Source organism: Fusarium falciforme, chromosome 2 (genome assembly GCF_026873545.1).
Source record: "Fusarium falciforme chromosome 2, complete sequence".
Taxonomy (NCBI): Eukaryota; Fungi; Ascomycota; class Sordariomycetes; order Hypocreales; family Nectriaceae; genus Fusarium; species Fusarium falciforme.
Window position 1 is genome coordinate 3,015,273 of NC_070545.1, and position 16,211 is coordinate 3,031,483.

The 16,211-nt window shown below is 53.5% G+C and overlaps 7 protein-coding genes across 7 annotated transcripts; 4 read left to right on the forward strand and 3 right to left on the reverse strand.

The window, feature by feature from the left end:
- Positions 1 to 900: 900 nt before the first annotated feature.
- On the forward strand, positions 901 to 2,065 carry NCS54_00286800 (Hypothetical protein; the record flags this gene model as incomplete). The annotated part of the gene is made up of 5 exons (XM_053148456.1): positions 901 to 1,250; positions 1,325 to 1,529; positions 1,632 to 1,729; positions 1,785 to 1,997; positions 2,047 to 2,065. The coding sequence occupies 5 exons, from the start codon at positions 901 to 903 to the stop codon at positions 2,063 to 2,065; spliced, it is 885 nt and encodes a 294-aa protein (XP_053004431.1).
- An 832-nt stretch (positions 2,066 to 2,897) lies between these two features.
- On the reverse strand, positions 2,898 to 3,451 carry NCS54_00286900 (Hypothetical protein; the record flags this gene model as incomplete). Its single annotated transcript, XM_053148457.1, has 2 exons — positions 2,898 to 3,328; positions 3,376 to 3,451. 2 exons carry the CDS (start codon positions 3,449 to 3,451, stop codon positions 2,898 to 2,900), a joined length of 507 nt encoding a protein of 168 aa, XP_053004432.1.
- Positions 3,452 to 4,126: 675 nt separating this feature from the next.
- On the forward strand, positions 4,127 to 5,248 carry NCS54_00287000 (Hypothetical protein; the record flags this gene model as incomplete). The annotated part of the gene is made up of 3 exons (XM_053148458.1): positions 4,127 to 4,192; positions 4,286 to 4,471; positions 4,544 to 5,248. The coding sequence occupies 3 exons, from the start codon at positions 4,127 to 4,129 to the stop codon at positions 5,246 to 5,248; spliced, it is 957 nt and encodes a 318-aa protein (XP_053004433.1).
- Positions 5,249 to 5,705: 457 nt separating this feature from the next.
- On the reverse strand, positions 5,706 to 6,839 carry NCS54_00287100 (Hypothetical protein; the record flags this gene model as incomplete). Its single annotated transcript, XM_053148459.1, has 2 exons — positions 5,706 to 6,190; positions 6,257 to 6,839. The coding sequence occupies 2 exons, from the start codon at positions 6,837 to 6,839 to the stop codon at positions 5,706 to 5,708; spliced, it is 1,068 nt and encodes a 355-aa protein (XP_053004434.1).
- Positions 6,840 to 7,773: 934 nt separating this feature from the next.
- NCS54_00287200 (Hypothetical protein) lies at positions 7,774 to 8,324 on the forward strand (the record flags this gene model as incomplete). The annotated part of the gene is made up of 4 exons (XM_053148460.1): positions 7,774 to 7,951; positions 8,011 to 8,040; positions 8,160 to 8,210; positions 8,269 to 8,324. The coding sequence occupies exons 1-4, from the start codon at positions 7,903 to 7,905 to the stop codon at positions 8,322 to 8,324; spliced, it is 186 nt and encodes a 61-aa protein (XP_053004435.1). The 5' UTR covers positions 7,774 to 7,902.
- A 673-nt stretch (positions 8,325 to 8,997) lies between these two features.
- On the forward strand, positions 8,998 to 10,004 carry NCS54_00287300 (Hypothetical protein; the record flags this gene model as incomplete). Its single annotated transcript, XM_053148461.1, has 2 exons — positions 8,998 to 9,178; positions 9,292 to 10,004. The coding sequence occupies 2 exons, from the start codon at positions 8,998 to 9,000 to the stop codon at positions 10,002 to 10,004; spliced, it is 894 nt and encodes a 297-aa protein (XP_053004436.1).
- A 168-nt stretch (positions 10,005 to 10,172) lies between these two features.
- NCS54_00287400 (Hypothetical protein) lies at positions 10,173 to 11,768 on the reverse strand (the record flags this gene model as incomplete). The annotated part of the gene is made up of 4 exons (XM_053148462.1): positions 10,173 to 10,754; positions 10,803 to 11,522; positions 11,570 to 11,629; positions 11,685 to 11,768. 4 exons carry the CDS (start codon positions 11,766 to 11,768, stop codon positions 10,173 to 10,175), a joined length of 1,446 nt encoding a protein of 481 aa, XP_053004437.1.
- Positions 11,769 to 16,211: the final 4,443 nt, after the last annotated feature.

Below are 16,211 nucleotides of genomic sequence, written 5' to 3' on the forward strand. Positions count from 1 at the left end.
GTAGAGCCTGGGCATTCCCGTCGCCTTCTGTAAATCCGTAGGGTCATGACGGGATGGAGCCGTCCATGTCATAGGTAGGTAAACGCGCAGGGTGGTTCCCCTGCTTGTCCGTTCGCTTCGGAGATTTGCAAGCATGACAAAAAAAATTGGCCTAGACAGTCCAATCCAAGGAGCTGGAGGCGAGAGACCTGGACCCCGAGGAGCGAGACCAGACCAGCTCAGCCCAAGCAAGCCTCCATGGGCGCGCCCACACCCACGCCCTTGTGTAGCCGTAGCCGTAGCCACAGCGTAGCGTGTGCGTTCGCTGCTTCGCTCTCAGTGCGCTGGGCTGTATTATGTGATGCGCCGTTGTCCACACCCGACCCGAACCCCGGCCTTGACGGGATGGATCCCATGAATGGATGGATGGGATGGGATGGATGGATGCTCTTATCCGCCTGGCCTACGAGCTTGCTTTTGGTTTAAATACCTTGCTTGGCCTTGTTTCCCTCTCCTCTTGCGTGCTCTGCCCTTCCCTATCCTAGTCGCACATTTCCCACCAAAAAATTCAACAGACTTGTCATTGCTTGGGCGTCCTCGACAACTCTAAAAAATCTAAATCATCCATCGGAGGTTCGGGGATTGCGGCAGTACCTCCACCAGCGGCCCGCCGCTTACACAACGTCTCGATTCTTATAAAGCCCGCCTTCCGACTTGGACGGGAGCCGCCATCAGAACCCGATTGATATAAGGAAGCGACATTTCGGCCGATCAATCAAATTCAACTTATTTATACATCACCCGACGATAACTCGATGATATCCTGAGCCCGCGAATACCCGACCACTGAAGGACATTACAAGACAGCCGAGAGCGTCTACAGCTTCAGGTCTCTTACACGAACATCACCCGCATCAAATCATGGCTACCGAAACCGATACACTGTCCTTCTCATTACCCACGAGCACCGCGCCCACCGACGTCTCCGAGTCGACATGCATGCCCAACTCGGCCCCGTTCCTCCCACCCTCGCCCTGTCACCCTCAGGGCGCGCCCGCCCACGCCAACGCCGAGTGGGATACCACGATACACCCACTCTCGAGCCCTCAGAAGGTTTGCGCCGCGCCAACCAGCCCGTCGCCCGCCTTCAACTGCGGCCCGGGAACCAGCGTCGGGACATCTGGCAGCGGGAGCGGGAGCGGATGTTTCAATGACGGGGGTTTGCTGTATAGAGTCCAGGCCGAGAGGGAGTGCCGAGAGGGACCCGGCAAGTAAGTCAAAGTTGCCGATATATGAGACGATCATCAATAACCCTTTTTACTGACTCTGCTCTGGTTTGTTTTAGAACTGTTGAAGAGGCCTGTCAACGATCTCTCAACCACTTTCCCTGCCCTGGTCTCGCCTTTCCCATGCCGGCCCTCGACTTTGACTTTCGCATCGCCGTCCGTCTAAACCAGGAACCCGTCCACGTCGACTCTGGCAACACCAAGGAGATCACGACAGTCGCCGCCGGAGTGTGGTCCGGCTCGTTTGGCCACGGCCGCGTCATTGTGAGTTTCTCCATTTTTCTTACCCTCATTAACGATTTGATTCTGCACGCTTCTGTCCAATTCATGGCTGACTGGTGAGGATTCTCTGTGTGGGTCGTGTAGGCAGGCGGTTATGATCTCGGCCAGGCGCGCGGCTTTCGCCCCATGAGGCTTGTAGAGGGTGCTTTTGTCATTCAGACGAGTGATGAGCAACCGGCGGTGTAAGTGTATTGTATCTATCTCGCCGAGTGTCTATATGCTGACTGAAACAACAAGCCTTGAAATGCGCACGCGTGGTTCTCTCTCTGGTCCCTCAGATATCCTCGACACCTTGCTGAGCCCTCGCGCCCCCAAGGACATTGACCCACGCCGCTACGGATTCCGCATGTTTGCGACATTCAAGACCTCGGACAAGAGATATGCCGAGATTGTCAACTGCGGCCTGTGGGTAGCCAGTGGTGCCTGGCGTGGCGAGCACCTTGTTATTGAGTAAGTCGCTCCGTGGCCACGATGACTCGTATACTAACGATGCCTGCAGTGCGTACCGCGTGACATGAACGATTTAAGCGAGCCTTTTTGAAAAACTTTGGTCGATTAGCATTGCATAGGATCCTGGTCTGGCTGGATCCTGGAGCCTGGAGTTGTTGGTGTTGACAAAACCCGCGTCAGCTTTGACCGGCCGGCAAATGGACAGGACAAGGAATGAAATGGACGGTGCATTAAGCGGCGCACAGCGGTCAAGGGAATGTTGGGTGATAATCTTTTTTTTTTGTTGGTTTATTTAATGTTTGGGTTCACGATGGAACGATTGCTCTGGTCAATATTACACTCAGCGCGAAGCTGGATTGCAACTCCATAATGATGGTCCACATTGTGCCGCTGGCTTTCGACCGTGGACGGACGAAACTCCGAGGATGCTGGCACCCAACTGCCTAGCAAGGAAGGAGGTCTGATTGAGCCAAGCAGAGAATGGTCCTCATACTCGTCGTCGTTCCCAATGACCACCATGAACCAACCGGTGTTAAGGGCCGCCCCCATGATTTAGCAGACCCATACCGAAGCCTCCATGACATATCCATACACCGAACACCTTCGGATGTCGATTATTCATATCAGCACCTTGACTCGGATCTTCCGGACTACCGGCGGTCCGTCCTATCCACGGATACGTCCTTGATGCTGACTGAGGCCATAACAGTGTCGATACCGTCAGCGCGATATTCTGGTGGGCCAAGTTACATATCCGCGCATTCCGACTCGGCTTCCTTTGATGGCGCCTAAATACGTAGTCAGTCAGCGAAGTCAAGTAAAGGGGGGATGTGCACTCACTGCTACATCGGCACGCGACACACCTCATATCTGTAACCTTCCAAATATATCCGCGGAAACTCACTTGAGTTTAATCGAGACCTCGAGATAGCTTAGCTTCCTCAAGCGGCTCTCGTCCTCTTCATCCCCCTCCACCACCACGTCGTCCACGGCTCCAACCGTTCCGGTCCTGATCTCAACCTCACAGTCGCCCTCCTGTTCAAACCAGCTGGCGACGGCGAGGGTCTTCTTAACCGCTCGTCCTGTGCCCATGACTTTTACTTCGGCACTGTCGGCATCAGACCCGCCGGCGCGCTTAAGAGCCTCAATACGGGAGTGTACCGACGCGTGCTTGGGGGCCGCGTTGGCGGTCTGTAGAGAAGCGTCGAGCTGCTTGCGGGCACGCTTGACAACAGACATGAAGGGCGTCTTTGAAGACACGTAGATGATACGGGATTTGGATGATGCTGGTGGTTGACGCCTGGTAAGGGGGCGTTTCTCGACACGGGCACCTGGGCAAGTTAGTCATAGGTTTGTAAGATACGGTAGTAATTCATACCCGTTGTGATAGAAGGTAGCTTTTCCAAAGTCCCATACGTCTTCTTTGAAGCCTTGCTAGTCTCTTTTGAGGCCATGATGTCGATTTTGCCTTGGGCGCGTGCTGCCTAGGACCGTAGGCAGACGAGATTTTGGAAGATGGTTCAGCGGATCGGCATTCAGCGACTTGAGGAAATCTCAATGATTGACTCCTCGCGTCTGACTGTATGATTCGCCTGTTGCCTAAGAGGAGACTATTGATGCGCGCCTTCGAAGTGTTTTTGAGTGAGAGAGGATGAGTTGAGGTTCTCACAGTTTGGAGGTTGAAAGTTTGCTCCACCCCACTCTCGAATACCTGGCTGCGCAACCATCATGGTTGAGCAAATCTATCATGCTAAATCTACAAAGTAAATAGATAAATCTCAATGATAATAACTTAATCTCTTTAAACCCTAGCTACCCTTGACATCTCTCTCGTGTCCCAATTCTAACTGCAAGCCCTCTCTCATTCTGAGCGCCACAATTGCTGTGGCGCAGCTGCCTTGATGCCCCTGCGCTACTGCACCAACGGCCCGCTACCAAACGTCACTCGATGGGAATTTGGAGCTCCATCCAAGCTCAGTCCATTTCGGGATATTCCTCCATCTCCAACTCGCTCACCATCAAGCAATCACTCCACCGAAACCTCGTCCCGAACGACCGCCGCTTGTCCCCCTCCCCCGATCTCATGGCTGCCTACTCAGGCACTTCATACTAGGCGCCGTCCATCCATCATGTCGATTGCAATCTGGCCTCCCGTCTCCCCCGACGAGCTCAGGCTTAAAGCCGCCGAGACCCAGGTACGATGACGAGGAAATAAGAAAGCGCAAGAGGGAAAAAGATCACGAGGCGCAGGACAGGAAGCACACATCATGCTGATCTATCTTGAAAAGGCGCGCGAGCTGGACTGGATCGTCGAGGAGACGCTGCAGATCTGTCGCGATCTCAAGCATGGCCTCGAGGACTGCTATGCGCTCCTCGCGCCCATCGACCCGGGCAGCACCCTCGTCATGAGCACACATCGCAACGAAAAAGTAAAGGGCACGCTCACCCGCGTCGGCACTCGCATCGTCAAAGGGGTAAGAACAGCCTATTTGTTCCCCACACCTTTCAGCCTCGTTTCCTGCAAGCTGACGTTTTGAGCCCCCCAGCATCTCCATCTCCAGCTTCGAACGATACCCGCCCAGACGCTGTCGCTCTCCCAGTCCGACGTCATTCACATCCAGGCCCTCGATTCGCTAAATGCGTACCTAAACCAATCCATCGATCTCCTCTCCATCACCCTGTCCAAGCCGCAGGACGCCCGCTCCCTCTCCTCCACACTCGCCATCCTCGCAGACTCCCTCTCCGACTCGGCGGCACTCCTCAAGGGTCCCCCTCTGACAGATGCCGACCCTGCTTGGCAGACGTGCTCATGTCCGCCGTACCACTTTGAGCCCTCCCCGGGGCCCAACCTCAGCTTTTATCTCGGCCTGCAGGAGAGCTGCATCGTGCTCTGGCTGCGTGCTCTAGAACCCGCGGATGCACCCGTCCATTTTGGAACTAAGCTCGGCCTTGCCATCGGCACCTTCCGTCGTCTGGAACACGACGAGATGGACACCGTTTTCCGGTACAATACCATGGGGAGCGGTGCCGGGGGCTCCAAGCGGGGCAGTGCGCGCCATACCCCAGAGCCTAGATCGTCGGCAGCCGACGCGGAGAGCAAGGATGTGCAGGAAGTCTATGTCCGGGAAAAGGTGCGCGTCGAAAGTGCAGATCCGAGCCTCATCTCCCTGCACTCCAAGCTTGGCTTCCTAAGTCACATGCTCGGCCAGGCGCGGAGGAATCTGTCAGAGGTCCTCAGCGTCGACTCGTAGGAACATTGACATTGAGGGGGAGGCCATGTGAGCAGGCTTGCATGTAAATTGATTGGATACCCTGGCGTTGTGGTAAAAGTGGCTACTGTGACCCCTGTAGCTCACTGTTGAGCTTCCTTGATGGGCATTTGGAATCGGCACCAATTTATTCGTTGGGCATGATTGTCTGGATTTCAAGTTCCATTTGATTTGATCTGATCTGACTGAATCTGTAGAACTGTAGATGACACCTGTACATGGATGCAATTCATGGTCCGGTTCCGTCGCCCCTCCGCTAAGTCCGTAGAAACACACATTAATGACAATACAAAGGAATTATGCATAGAACATGAACAATATGACCTCTAATCTCGTGCAAGAAGACATTGTCGAGTCGCCCGGGTCCGATTCGACATGACGAAGCTCCATTGGCTGAGACACTCCATCAGGAGCGTGCCAGCAGCCGCAAACAGGGCGTCTAGGCCACAGGAGACCAAGGCATGGGAATGAGGATCCGCGACTTCATGCTCTGGATCAGAGGAACCGTCTTGTGGACAGTGTCGCTCCAGCCCTCGACCTGCCAGCTCTGCTCGCGGCGAGCGCGGCGCTCCTCGAGGTTGGCAAACTGCCACAGGTGATGCACAGTGTTGAGGTCGCCAACCTGGACGAACCAAGCACCCACGCCCTCCATGACCTCGCGGCGGGCCTTGAGGCCTCGTCGCCAGTGCGTCTCCCACTCGAGCAGGTTGCCGGGGTGCAGTGTGTAAGACCGCAGCTCAAAGACGCCACCGAGCTGTCGTGGAGGGGTGGTCGGCCAGAAGGAAAACTCCTGCATCAGCGAGATGTTCTTGGAGTTGATCATGCCTTTGAGCTTGCGATCGAACTCGGCGAATTCGGGGTGGTGTGTGATGGAGTGTCGGGACTGGTGGTAGCCCTCGTACTTTTGATATTCCCAGATGTGAACTGTTACCCCGCGCATTCAGTCAGCACCTCGGCTCTTGAAGATGGGAGGAATTGGGAGATGCATACCAAACGTGTCGCAGTCGCCGACTTCTGTCCTCCAGCTTCCGACGAGATGCACCTTGTTCTCGGGGGCGTTGGCCATCTTGGGGTACCAGTGTCCCACGAGGTCGACATACTCGTCCACCTTTTCGGGCTTGACCTCGTGGAAGACGATCGAGTGGACATACTTGCCACGGGCCAGAACTTGACTGAAGCTCGCCTCGAGCTGGGCGTCAAGCTCGCGACCCTCCTTTGTGCCGTAGATGAGGTTCGTCAGAGGCCCCGCCTTGCGGGAGGGCTCTGGCTCCTTGACCTCTGCGGTTCGTCCTGCATCGTCCTTCTGTAAGCCCTCGTCCGGCTTGGCGAACGGAACGTTAGCAGGCCGCGGGTGGGCAGACAACTCACTGGCTTCTCGCTCCTTCTGTGCCTCGACCAGGTGCTCGCGGAATGCCTTCTGCTTCTGGTTGAACGTGTCCACGGCGGCGCGTGAGGGGTTGACGTCTCCCATGGAAGGCGTGTGGGCATCCAGACGAGCGGCAGTTGAGCTGAGAGCTCGCAGGCCAGCACGCGAGGTGACGGCGGCGGCGCGTGCGAATTGGCGACTCAGCATCTTGGATGTTGAGGGTTTGGAATGTACGGGTAAAGTATGAAGAGCGGAGGCGCAACGCGTGTCTGGCAAAGATGACACGGGCGCAGTTGGAGGAAGAAGAATGACGATCTCTCAAATGGTGTCAACGTCAAAAAGGCCGACGTTGGTTTTGGAAGATCTTAAATCGAACGAGAAGACGGGGGAAGATGCTCAAAGGAGGAAAATGGACCGAAGATGGAGTTTCAAGATGGCGGGAGGCAGAAGCAGAAGCAGAAGACAAGGTAGCGGCAGCAGCTGGTTTGTTGGCGTCAGGGTAACAATTGGTGGCAACCCAAGAGTTTCTGGAGGGCACAGCAGGAGCGGGAAGGCACAGTATTTTTCGAGCTTGCCCTTGCAAAAAAAGGGTTTTTAACAGAAGCCGGGGGACGGATTGGATGGATGGTTAGGAGTTGGAGGGACGGAACGGCCTCGGGTTACCGTGCCAGGAATGTACAGTATAATCACCCCGCACTTTCTGGGTACGGGCGTTTGTTTGTTTGAGGTGATGACGAGTGGTTGAGTGTGTCGCACAGACAAAAAGACAAGGGGAGAGAGAATAGGCTGATTTGATGAGACAAGAAAGTGACAAGACTGGGCGGGAAGGTTTGAGTTGAGTGTGACTCGAGTACGTATCCTCCCCTTCTTAAAGCTTGGGAGCTTGATGGAGCTGGAGCTCTATTCCCGATGATGTCACCTGCAGGGTTGCCATCACGTGTGAATGCTTAGCGTCCCTTGGAAACGCGGGGTTCGGTGCATTGGTTTCTGCGGTTGCCGGGGTGGGGAGCAGCTCGCATGGCCCCGCCTTGGAGGTACGTACCCTTAGCCTCCATCCCCTGATCTAGATGCCTCGAATCTAAGGCGCACAACCAGGCACCCAGAAAACGTTCCGGGCTCGGCTTCGGCAGAACCCGCTCGGAGCTTGTTGGGTCTGCCGTTCGGAAAAAGGCTCGTTCTCAATACTCTCAATCAATCTCAAAGCAGCACCTTGCCGAAACTCCCATCAACCCGAACCTCAACCTCCCACGATACCCACGAATCCGTCATCATGTCTTGGCTCGGTGTTCAGCCCCTCAAGAAGTTCAACGCTCCCTTCTGTGCGTCCAATTGCGACTCGTTCCCCCTCGCCCGTGCGATTCCGCTGACCCCCGAATAGTGAAGCCTTACTGGCCTTTCTTCGCTGCCGGTACGTGAATTTGCGCAGCTCGCCCGACGAAACGGACCCCTCGACGAGTCTTTCCCCGCGCGCCCGACTCCGATTGATGCCTCGATGAGTTTTGGAACAGCAATTGATTCAGGATACAGGTGTTGTCATTGCCTACGGTGTCAACTCTGCCCAGAACGCCATGATGAACTGTACGGCCCCCAATGGAATGGAATCCCCTCAGAATGCGACGACTGACAAGAACATTAGCCGCCGAGTTCAAGAACGACCCCCGCAACCCCAACGCCAAGACTGGTGGTCACTAAGTCCGAACGGTTTGAAGGAGATGGGATTTCGTCAAAGCACTGCATGAACGATCCGCTCGAGAGCGAGGCCAGGGTCCATGAGATGAGATGGGATTGTATCATAGAGTCGCAAAAGGGGCTTAATTGACCTATCGAACGATATATACGGGTGCCGGATGTGATGGGTGCAATTGGGATGGTGAACGCGTTGCTCCGAAGGTCCGAACTTGCCAGATGATTGAATCACGGATATCCCAGGTGGTTCAATGCCTCAATTGGCCCATGATTTCTAACTATACAGCTTTGTTTACGTGCAAATTGGTGACGTATTTCCGCATGGCGTCTGGCAGTGGAGGAGTCATGTATCAGTTATCTGACCCCAAGACGTCTATTTCCTTTCACGCAATACTCCAGCTTGCATATCTCAACAGCAAATCAAACTAGGTAGTATGTACTCAAAATAGTCCGTTGAGCCGCATTGTAGTCAAAAACTATATCCGAAAGACCCTTAACCACGGTTCACTTTTGGTGGGGATCAAACGTGATCCGAGTCGTGTAGCGGCCCGAGATAGGAACCTTGAAAGGACTGGATAAATCTCATCCTGACAAATCATCGCTATCGCTCATTCCCCGTCGACTCACACGGCGAAGCCCCCTTGCAACGTCTTGTCAAACTTAGACATATAACATATAGATGCGTCTGCTTTTTGGAGTTTTCTCCATCACTAGACCTATTGCGACTAGACGTCTTTCAGCTTTTCCTGTACGAGTTTGCTTATCGACAATGACGGCCACGTCGGGACCCAATGGGGCAAAACAGCAAAAGCCCAACGGCAAGGGGGCTAAGAAGGAGGTCAAGATTTTGATGCTTCACGGTGAGTGTTATTCCGCTTACATAGAACCTCCCTGGTCGTTTAGCTCGTCTTTGACGGCACACTACCCTGGACATTCACACTCACTTTCCTTGACCATGTACTCACAATCTTAGGCTTCACACAATCTGGTGCTCTCTTCCGCGCCAAGACACGCGCCCTTGAGAAGCTCCTCGTCAAGCTTCTCAACCCTGTCTCCCTCCTCCCAGTCCTCATCTATGCCACCGCTCCCAACCGTCTGAGCGCGGAGGACATCCCAGGCTACCAACCACCAGAGGAGCCCCCTTCCGAGGACTACCAGCCCGATACCTGGGCCTGGTGGCGCAAGGACGAGGCCACGGGCAACTATCGTCTTCTGGATGAGGGCATGGCGACTGTTGCTGAGGCGATCCGTGAGGCGGGCGGTATTGACGCTGTGGGTGGCTTCAGCCAGGGCGGTGCTATGGCCGCTCTTGTTGCTGCAGCACTAGAGCCGGAGCGGCCACTACCAGAGGGCAAGGAGGGTGACTGGGCAAGAGGATTGAGAGAAGCCAACGACGGCAAGCCTGTCAAGTTTGGTGTCTTCTACTCTGGCTTCTGGGCAACACCCGACTCCCTCCAGTTCTGCTTCGAGCCCAAGATCAGGACCCCTACCTTGCACTACCTTGGCAGTCTCGACACAGTTGTGGATGAGAGCCGCAGTCAGGCTCTCGTGGACCGTTGCGAGGAGCCCCTGGTCATGGTTCACCCCGGAGGTCACCATGTACCTGTCAACAAGGAATGGGGAATGCCCCTGGCTGGCTTCATTAAGCAACATGCTGAAGAGAAGGAGCTTAAAGCAGACTTGTAGACATCATGATAAAATTACGCCAGACCATAGACTGCAATAGACAAACGGATAGACTCATGCATCAAGTGCCATGTTACATATCCTCATCCCGAGGCCTATCTAACCTTATAATTACAGACCACCCAAACCGTCATGAATTGTAAACCGCTCTATCCTGACTCCGAGTTCTTATTTGGCCGGCTGGATTCGTGCCATCATCTCCTCTTTGGTGATGAGATGATCGATTCTCTCCAGGAGTCCCAGCAAGCTCTTCATGTTGTGACTCCACTCGTTCAGAATGTCATCAGCATCCCGAGGCTTTGCGAAGCTGACGATTCGCGCAGGTCGGTCGATCTTGGCGTACACGGTCTTGGAGGTGACCAGCTCGCTGATGTACTTTTCCGTCTCATCCTCAGCCAAGTCGAGCAGTTGGGTGAGGCGTCCCATCTGGATGCGGGTGTAGTACTTGGCAATGACGCGGACATTGTGCTCAATGACTCGCTTTCGGAGATCTTGCCATCGCTGGTGCGCCTTCTCGTCTGAGGATTGACCGGGCTGCACATCAAAGACATCCGTACTGCACAGGTGGGGGCCAAATCTCTTAGCAATCTCTGGCCATCGCATCAACTCGTGGACAGTAAAGAGTCGGAGAAGCTCAGCCTCAGGGGGAACTTCTGTGTTGCGGGTGTCCTTATGAATTCGGTGGAGGAGATCGTGTTGCTCGTTGTCGTAGGGGGCAAGGATGACAAAGTAGATGATGCGCTGCAGGACCTAGAAGAGGTTAGAGAATGAATCCACACATGGGCATCAAGAACTTACAGGGCGAAGCTTGGCCGAATCCTCCTCAACCGCCTCTGTATCCAAAACCTGTCGGTAGTGCTTGCAAACATCAAGGTACTTGTCCTCATGCTTGGCAAGGATGATCTGTTGCTCGTAGTATCGCAGCTTCAGGTCGGTTGTGTCATCTGGCTTCTCCTCGGGCACCTCCTCGCCGCGAGCCTTCTTCTTCTCACGTTCTTTCTCCTCCTTCTCGAGTTGCTCGGCCGTCTTCTTAGGCTTTCGGGCGAGGTATCGTGTGCTGATCTTGCGGCCCAGGATGCCGGCCTGAGTCCAATCTTCGCTCTCAATGCAGAGAGCGACCTGAGCGAGGATGAACTCGGTCTTTTCCCGTCTGTCCATAGACCCAAAGGTCTCAACCTGGAGCTCGCAAAGGATCTCGGTGGCGGCCTTGAGCTCGCCCTGCTCCTTCTTGATGTCGGAGAGGATCTTGGTGACGCGGGCACGCTCGACTTCGACAAAGATCTTGCCCTCTGTCACTGTTCGCAGGGTCTCGATAACGGAAAGCTTGGTCTTGAGGTCGGGGGTGTCGTCGAGGAAGCCCATGACGGTCTGGACCATCTTGGTGATGGCCTGCTTGAGCTGGCTGTGCTTCTTGGACAAGACCAGGGTCTGGTCGTTCATCAAACTCCAGTCGCCGGCATTTTTGCATAGTGTGACGATTGCGATCAATACTCGTGATGTCGACGCAAGATCGGAGGCCTGGCGTTTGGGTTAGCGGGGATGGGGATCAAGGGCGCAAGACATACTTGTCGGGTCTGCTTTTCAAGCGCAGCGAGCTTCTCAATGGCTCCCTGAAGGTTGTTGGACTATGCATGGAGTCAGTGGAAGCTTCGGTTGACGATGCAGAGCTGGGACACCAACCGCAGCCAGCTTCTCAGCTTCGGGAAGCTGCTGGTCGACCTCCTTGGAGAAGTCCTTCTCGGGCTTCAGAGCTCCTTCAGACATGATGACGGGGAGCGCGCAGTATTATCCACAGGTGAGGTATTCGGTATAGAAAGCTCGTGGTGAGGCGACGAGATCTGAGATTCGTGGATGGAGTTGATGTGATTGATCGGAGGTCGTGGGGCCTTGTTTGGTCGAAGGAAGCTGGTCACTTTAGTGACGAGGCTCACGCAAGAGGCTCCTGCCTGTCGCGAGTCTCCACCCACCATCAAGGCTGGGGCTGGAATTAGGTGGGACCGGTTCCGGGGCCTTCGTCATCCAGCTGCGAGTGCACGTGACTTGACTTACAACCTCAATCGTCTTTCACGGCTCGTCGCTTTGGCATCCTTGACATTGATTGTGGCTATTGGCACCGTTAATATCGTATATAGAGGGGTATGTAGCATTGAATGGCCGGCGTTGGTCAGTTCAGTGATGAAAGATTCTCGGGACGTAAAGGCGTGAATAAAGAACAGCTGCTGAATGGGCCTGTTTGATTTTGCGACCGCGTCCCAGGCAGTATTTCAACGCGCCAAACACAGTCTCAGAGAAAGCCTGTTTTACTCTTCAGAATAGTATATGGATAAAGTGCATAATTGTCTCAATGTGCGTGGAAATAGCGGATGCCCAGGGATGTTGGAAAACGGACCTCTAATCTTGCTCTCGAGGATCACAGCTTCGTTTGCTGAACTATATGCGATAAACAATTACGACATCAAAATCAGTTTAAAAGGCATTTGGTTGTTTTCTGCAACATGTTCCTGTATGCAAGGTACCTAGTGAGGCTCTGGCCACCTCCATGCTGCCAGCATTCAACACACGCTTCATAGTTAGGAATTTCGAATATTTGAAAAAATTCAAAAGTATGTAGATCACTCGATCTTGTGTACATTTACATGCGTATCAAAGGGAGTGCGGACTCCCAGGTGTCTGGCATAGCAGATTGTCAGTGTCAGAGAATAGTCGGCCAACAGTTGGTTGATATGTCCTACTGTCCCTGATTCAGAGCAGCCTGGCTCACTGATGGAGGCGCCAGAAATTTGACATCAGCCTGTGAGCTCACTGTTTCTTATCTGGGCTCGCTTAGTCCCGCCAGAATTCCTCGATGTTTTCTTTTCGGTTCTGCCACTTCACCTCTGACCCCTCCCAATCCCCTCCCCCGATCACACTGCGTTTCTCTCCAGAATTCTCTCCTTAAATCACTTTCCATCGAACGCTCCAGTCCAGAGAGAAGATATCTTCATAGGTCTGGCTGGAAGTGTTCTATTATACCCTCTTCCGACGTCACCAGATTGTTATCTCTCTAACCTACCTATCACCTCTAGAAGCAAACTGTCTTCAGCTCGATCCAAACCGTCTTTCGCACTTTTCGCTATCCTCAGCCTGCTTATATCTTCGCTGCACATCTTGGGAATCTGTTTTCATGAGAAGCCCCGAAAACGAAGGCGATGGGGCGCCTCAGGTCTCTGGTAAATCAAAGCAAAAGCTTATCTACTCTCCTCGTTGAATCAAACGCTGACAGTCTCCCCAAGCCAGTCTCCCGCAGGCGACCAAGTCCCTGCTCATCGCTTGCCCTAACGAGATCTTGGTACACTTGGTTGCCTACCTTCCTATCGAGGACCTCCTAGCGGTGGGATATGCCTGTCGTTTCTTGCACAGAATCGTCAAGGACCTCATGATTGGACAAGATATAGCCTCAGATACAGGCGACGCACTCTTCTGGGCTTGCTCAAACGACCGTGTGGACCTTGTCAAGTACATTCTTGAAAGGGGGGTCAGTCCACACACCTACTTCTGCACCTGCGGAAAGCCTGGTTCACGAGAGACCTCCGAGGCGAGGGCAAGTCATTCTGCCAGGACTGGCTGGCCATATTTTGAACCTCTTTGCGAACACGACAGTAGCCGACGTCACGTCATGTATCCAAAGAATGGGCACAAGTTTGAGGAAGTCTCAGCGCTCGTCCTCGCAACAAGATCGGACAGTGTTGCAGTCATGCAAATCCTGCTCGAGCATGGTGCCCATGTTGTCGAGAAGAAAGGGGTCGCCGTTCCTGGAACTATCATGCCCTGGGATGACCGACTGTTCAAGCATCGATCAGCTCTAAGCCATGTACGATCCGTCGAGGCTGCCCAGCTGCTAGCGAAAGCAGACCCTGATGCCATCAATGATCCCGCCAACACTCGGTATACACCACTCGAGGTAATCCTCGCACAGAGCATGGCCTATGATCCTTCTGGTGAACAAGAACTCTTCAGCGTTGTTAAGTTTCTGGTCAGCAAAGGGGCACGGTCTCGACGACAACACTGTCGAAGTTTTCTCCTGAACACTACTTTTACAGGTGGCCCTTTGCAGCTGGCCCTGGCGATCAACTGCGAGGAAGTCGTCAAGCTGCTAGTTGAGAGTGACCGAGTCGGCATCGAGGACCAGAGCGGTGAATCGACTGAGGCATTCATACGACTCCTAAGCCCAGGCGCTGCCAACCGATGGTTCGGTGTGGTAGCGGGACATCAATTCAGGGACATGACCAGATATCGTTACCTTGAAACATTTGTCAAGGCTGGGTTCCCCTTGAATGAGCCCCTTGTGGACAAGGCATATCCCCTAACCATCGCCATACGTGACGGGACCCAACACACCATCAAGGAGCTGATCCGCCTCGGAGCAGATGCGAATTTCACAGACGACACCAACATGCACCCTCTCGCCCTTAGCGTCTGCAAAACCAGAAGCCTCTGGGTCCGGGAAACGAGTGATATGGGGTTGGATAAGCAACAGATCAGCCCACACTTGCTCGAGGCGTGCAACATCGACGGACGTTCCTTTCATGAGGACGGGTTCACCCCTTTGATGTTTGCCACCAGCGACATGATCATGCCAGAGCGCTTCAAGACTCTCATCGACAACGGCACAGACGTCAGTCTAACTGGCCGACTCTTCCCATCATCTCCAACGATCAACGTCCTTCAGTGTATCTTGCAGGGCTTCCCGCGGGCCCATGAACAACACGAGGAATTATACACATCGCTTGACCTCTTTATGCTCAGACCTAGCCAAATTGCGCTGGGATTTGCCGCCTTTCGTCACTACTTTGCAGTGACATCTTGGGAACGTCGCAACGCCAAGCTCGAGGAACTCTTCCGTCACATGAAATACCCTGACGACCTTTACACTCCTGAGGGCGAGAACGTCCTAAAATGGGCTATCGACAACCTCTACTCCCATGACATGAAAGTGGTTGTGGAGATAGCCACCCCTATTTGTGGTATTATGAGGGATCCCAACGACAAGGCATCATGTCTCGACGCGCTTTTTAGTCCTTCTCGATGCAAGAACTACCTCGAGTTTGGAACCTTGGACCTCACGCTCCAGATGGTTGATGTCCTCACGGCACAAGGCTTACCAGCAGTTGACCCCATCGAAGGAGATATGCTCTTGCACCGCATATGCTCCATCACGCCCAGGCTAGCAGACGAGAGCCGTTAGCGACGGCTAGCTCCTAAATACGGCGGAGAATTCGAGTACTCGGACGACATACTGCGGATCATCCAAAACCAACTGCTCGCCGGGCGACCTCACAGAGTGGTACCCTCGGAGGTCAAATATCAACACCTAGGGCTCTTGTGCGTGGTCTATGTCAAGTCTAGGATCAACAACATCGTCAAAATGGTGATGACACTTCTCGAACATGGCGCCGACATCAATGCCAAGAACGCAGTTGGCGAGACTCCATTCAGTCTCCTTAAGGCCAACGGACTCCTCCGGTACTTCCCAACTCAGAGGGATGCGGATGGATCAAAGGAGACAGAGGAGGACGAGGACGTGGTCCCAACGGAGGAGTAGGGGATTGGACTTTGAAAAGAATGTTGAGGGATGACTCTGGGCAGTGCCGCAGGATACTCTTGACACCAAATGATATACCCCTGTTTATAGGGTATAGGTTTTTAGTCTCGTTTACTTCTGGTACTTCTTTGTATGTTAGTTGTATGTTTAATATTATTCCATTTGACTTTCATAATGATGTTCACCCTTTGGCTTTTCTGGCTTTTTTAGCTCCTCATCCTACTGATATGGCAGTAAATCGTATCCGCTCCCAAGTGTGCAGCATTGTTAACCCTGGAATATGCCTGAGCCCTCAGGTACCAGTTCCTATGCGTGATTTGTTTATGCAAAAGTTAGAGAGGCCTTAGATGAGGTGGTGAGATAAAAGAGAGAGGAATAATCTAAGGTTATGTAGAGTGTCTCCTTATTCTTTATGGGGTGATTAATTTACAAGATGAGCCGTCGGGCAATTATGATATCCAAAGAGTAAGTAGGTGTCGATCCTCAGTAATCTGCTGGAGAGCCATGTGAGTTCCTACCTCCATACATATCGTCTTTGAAAGATAAAGGCTAACCTGAAGCATGTTTGAGTGATCATTTGTTTCACAAGAATCAAAGAACACTAGGCCAAGTACCAACAGGCGCTA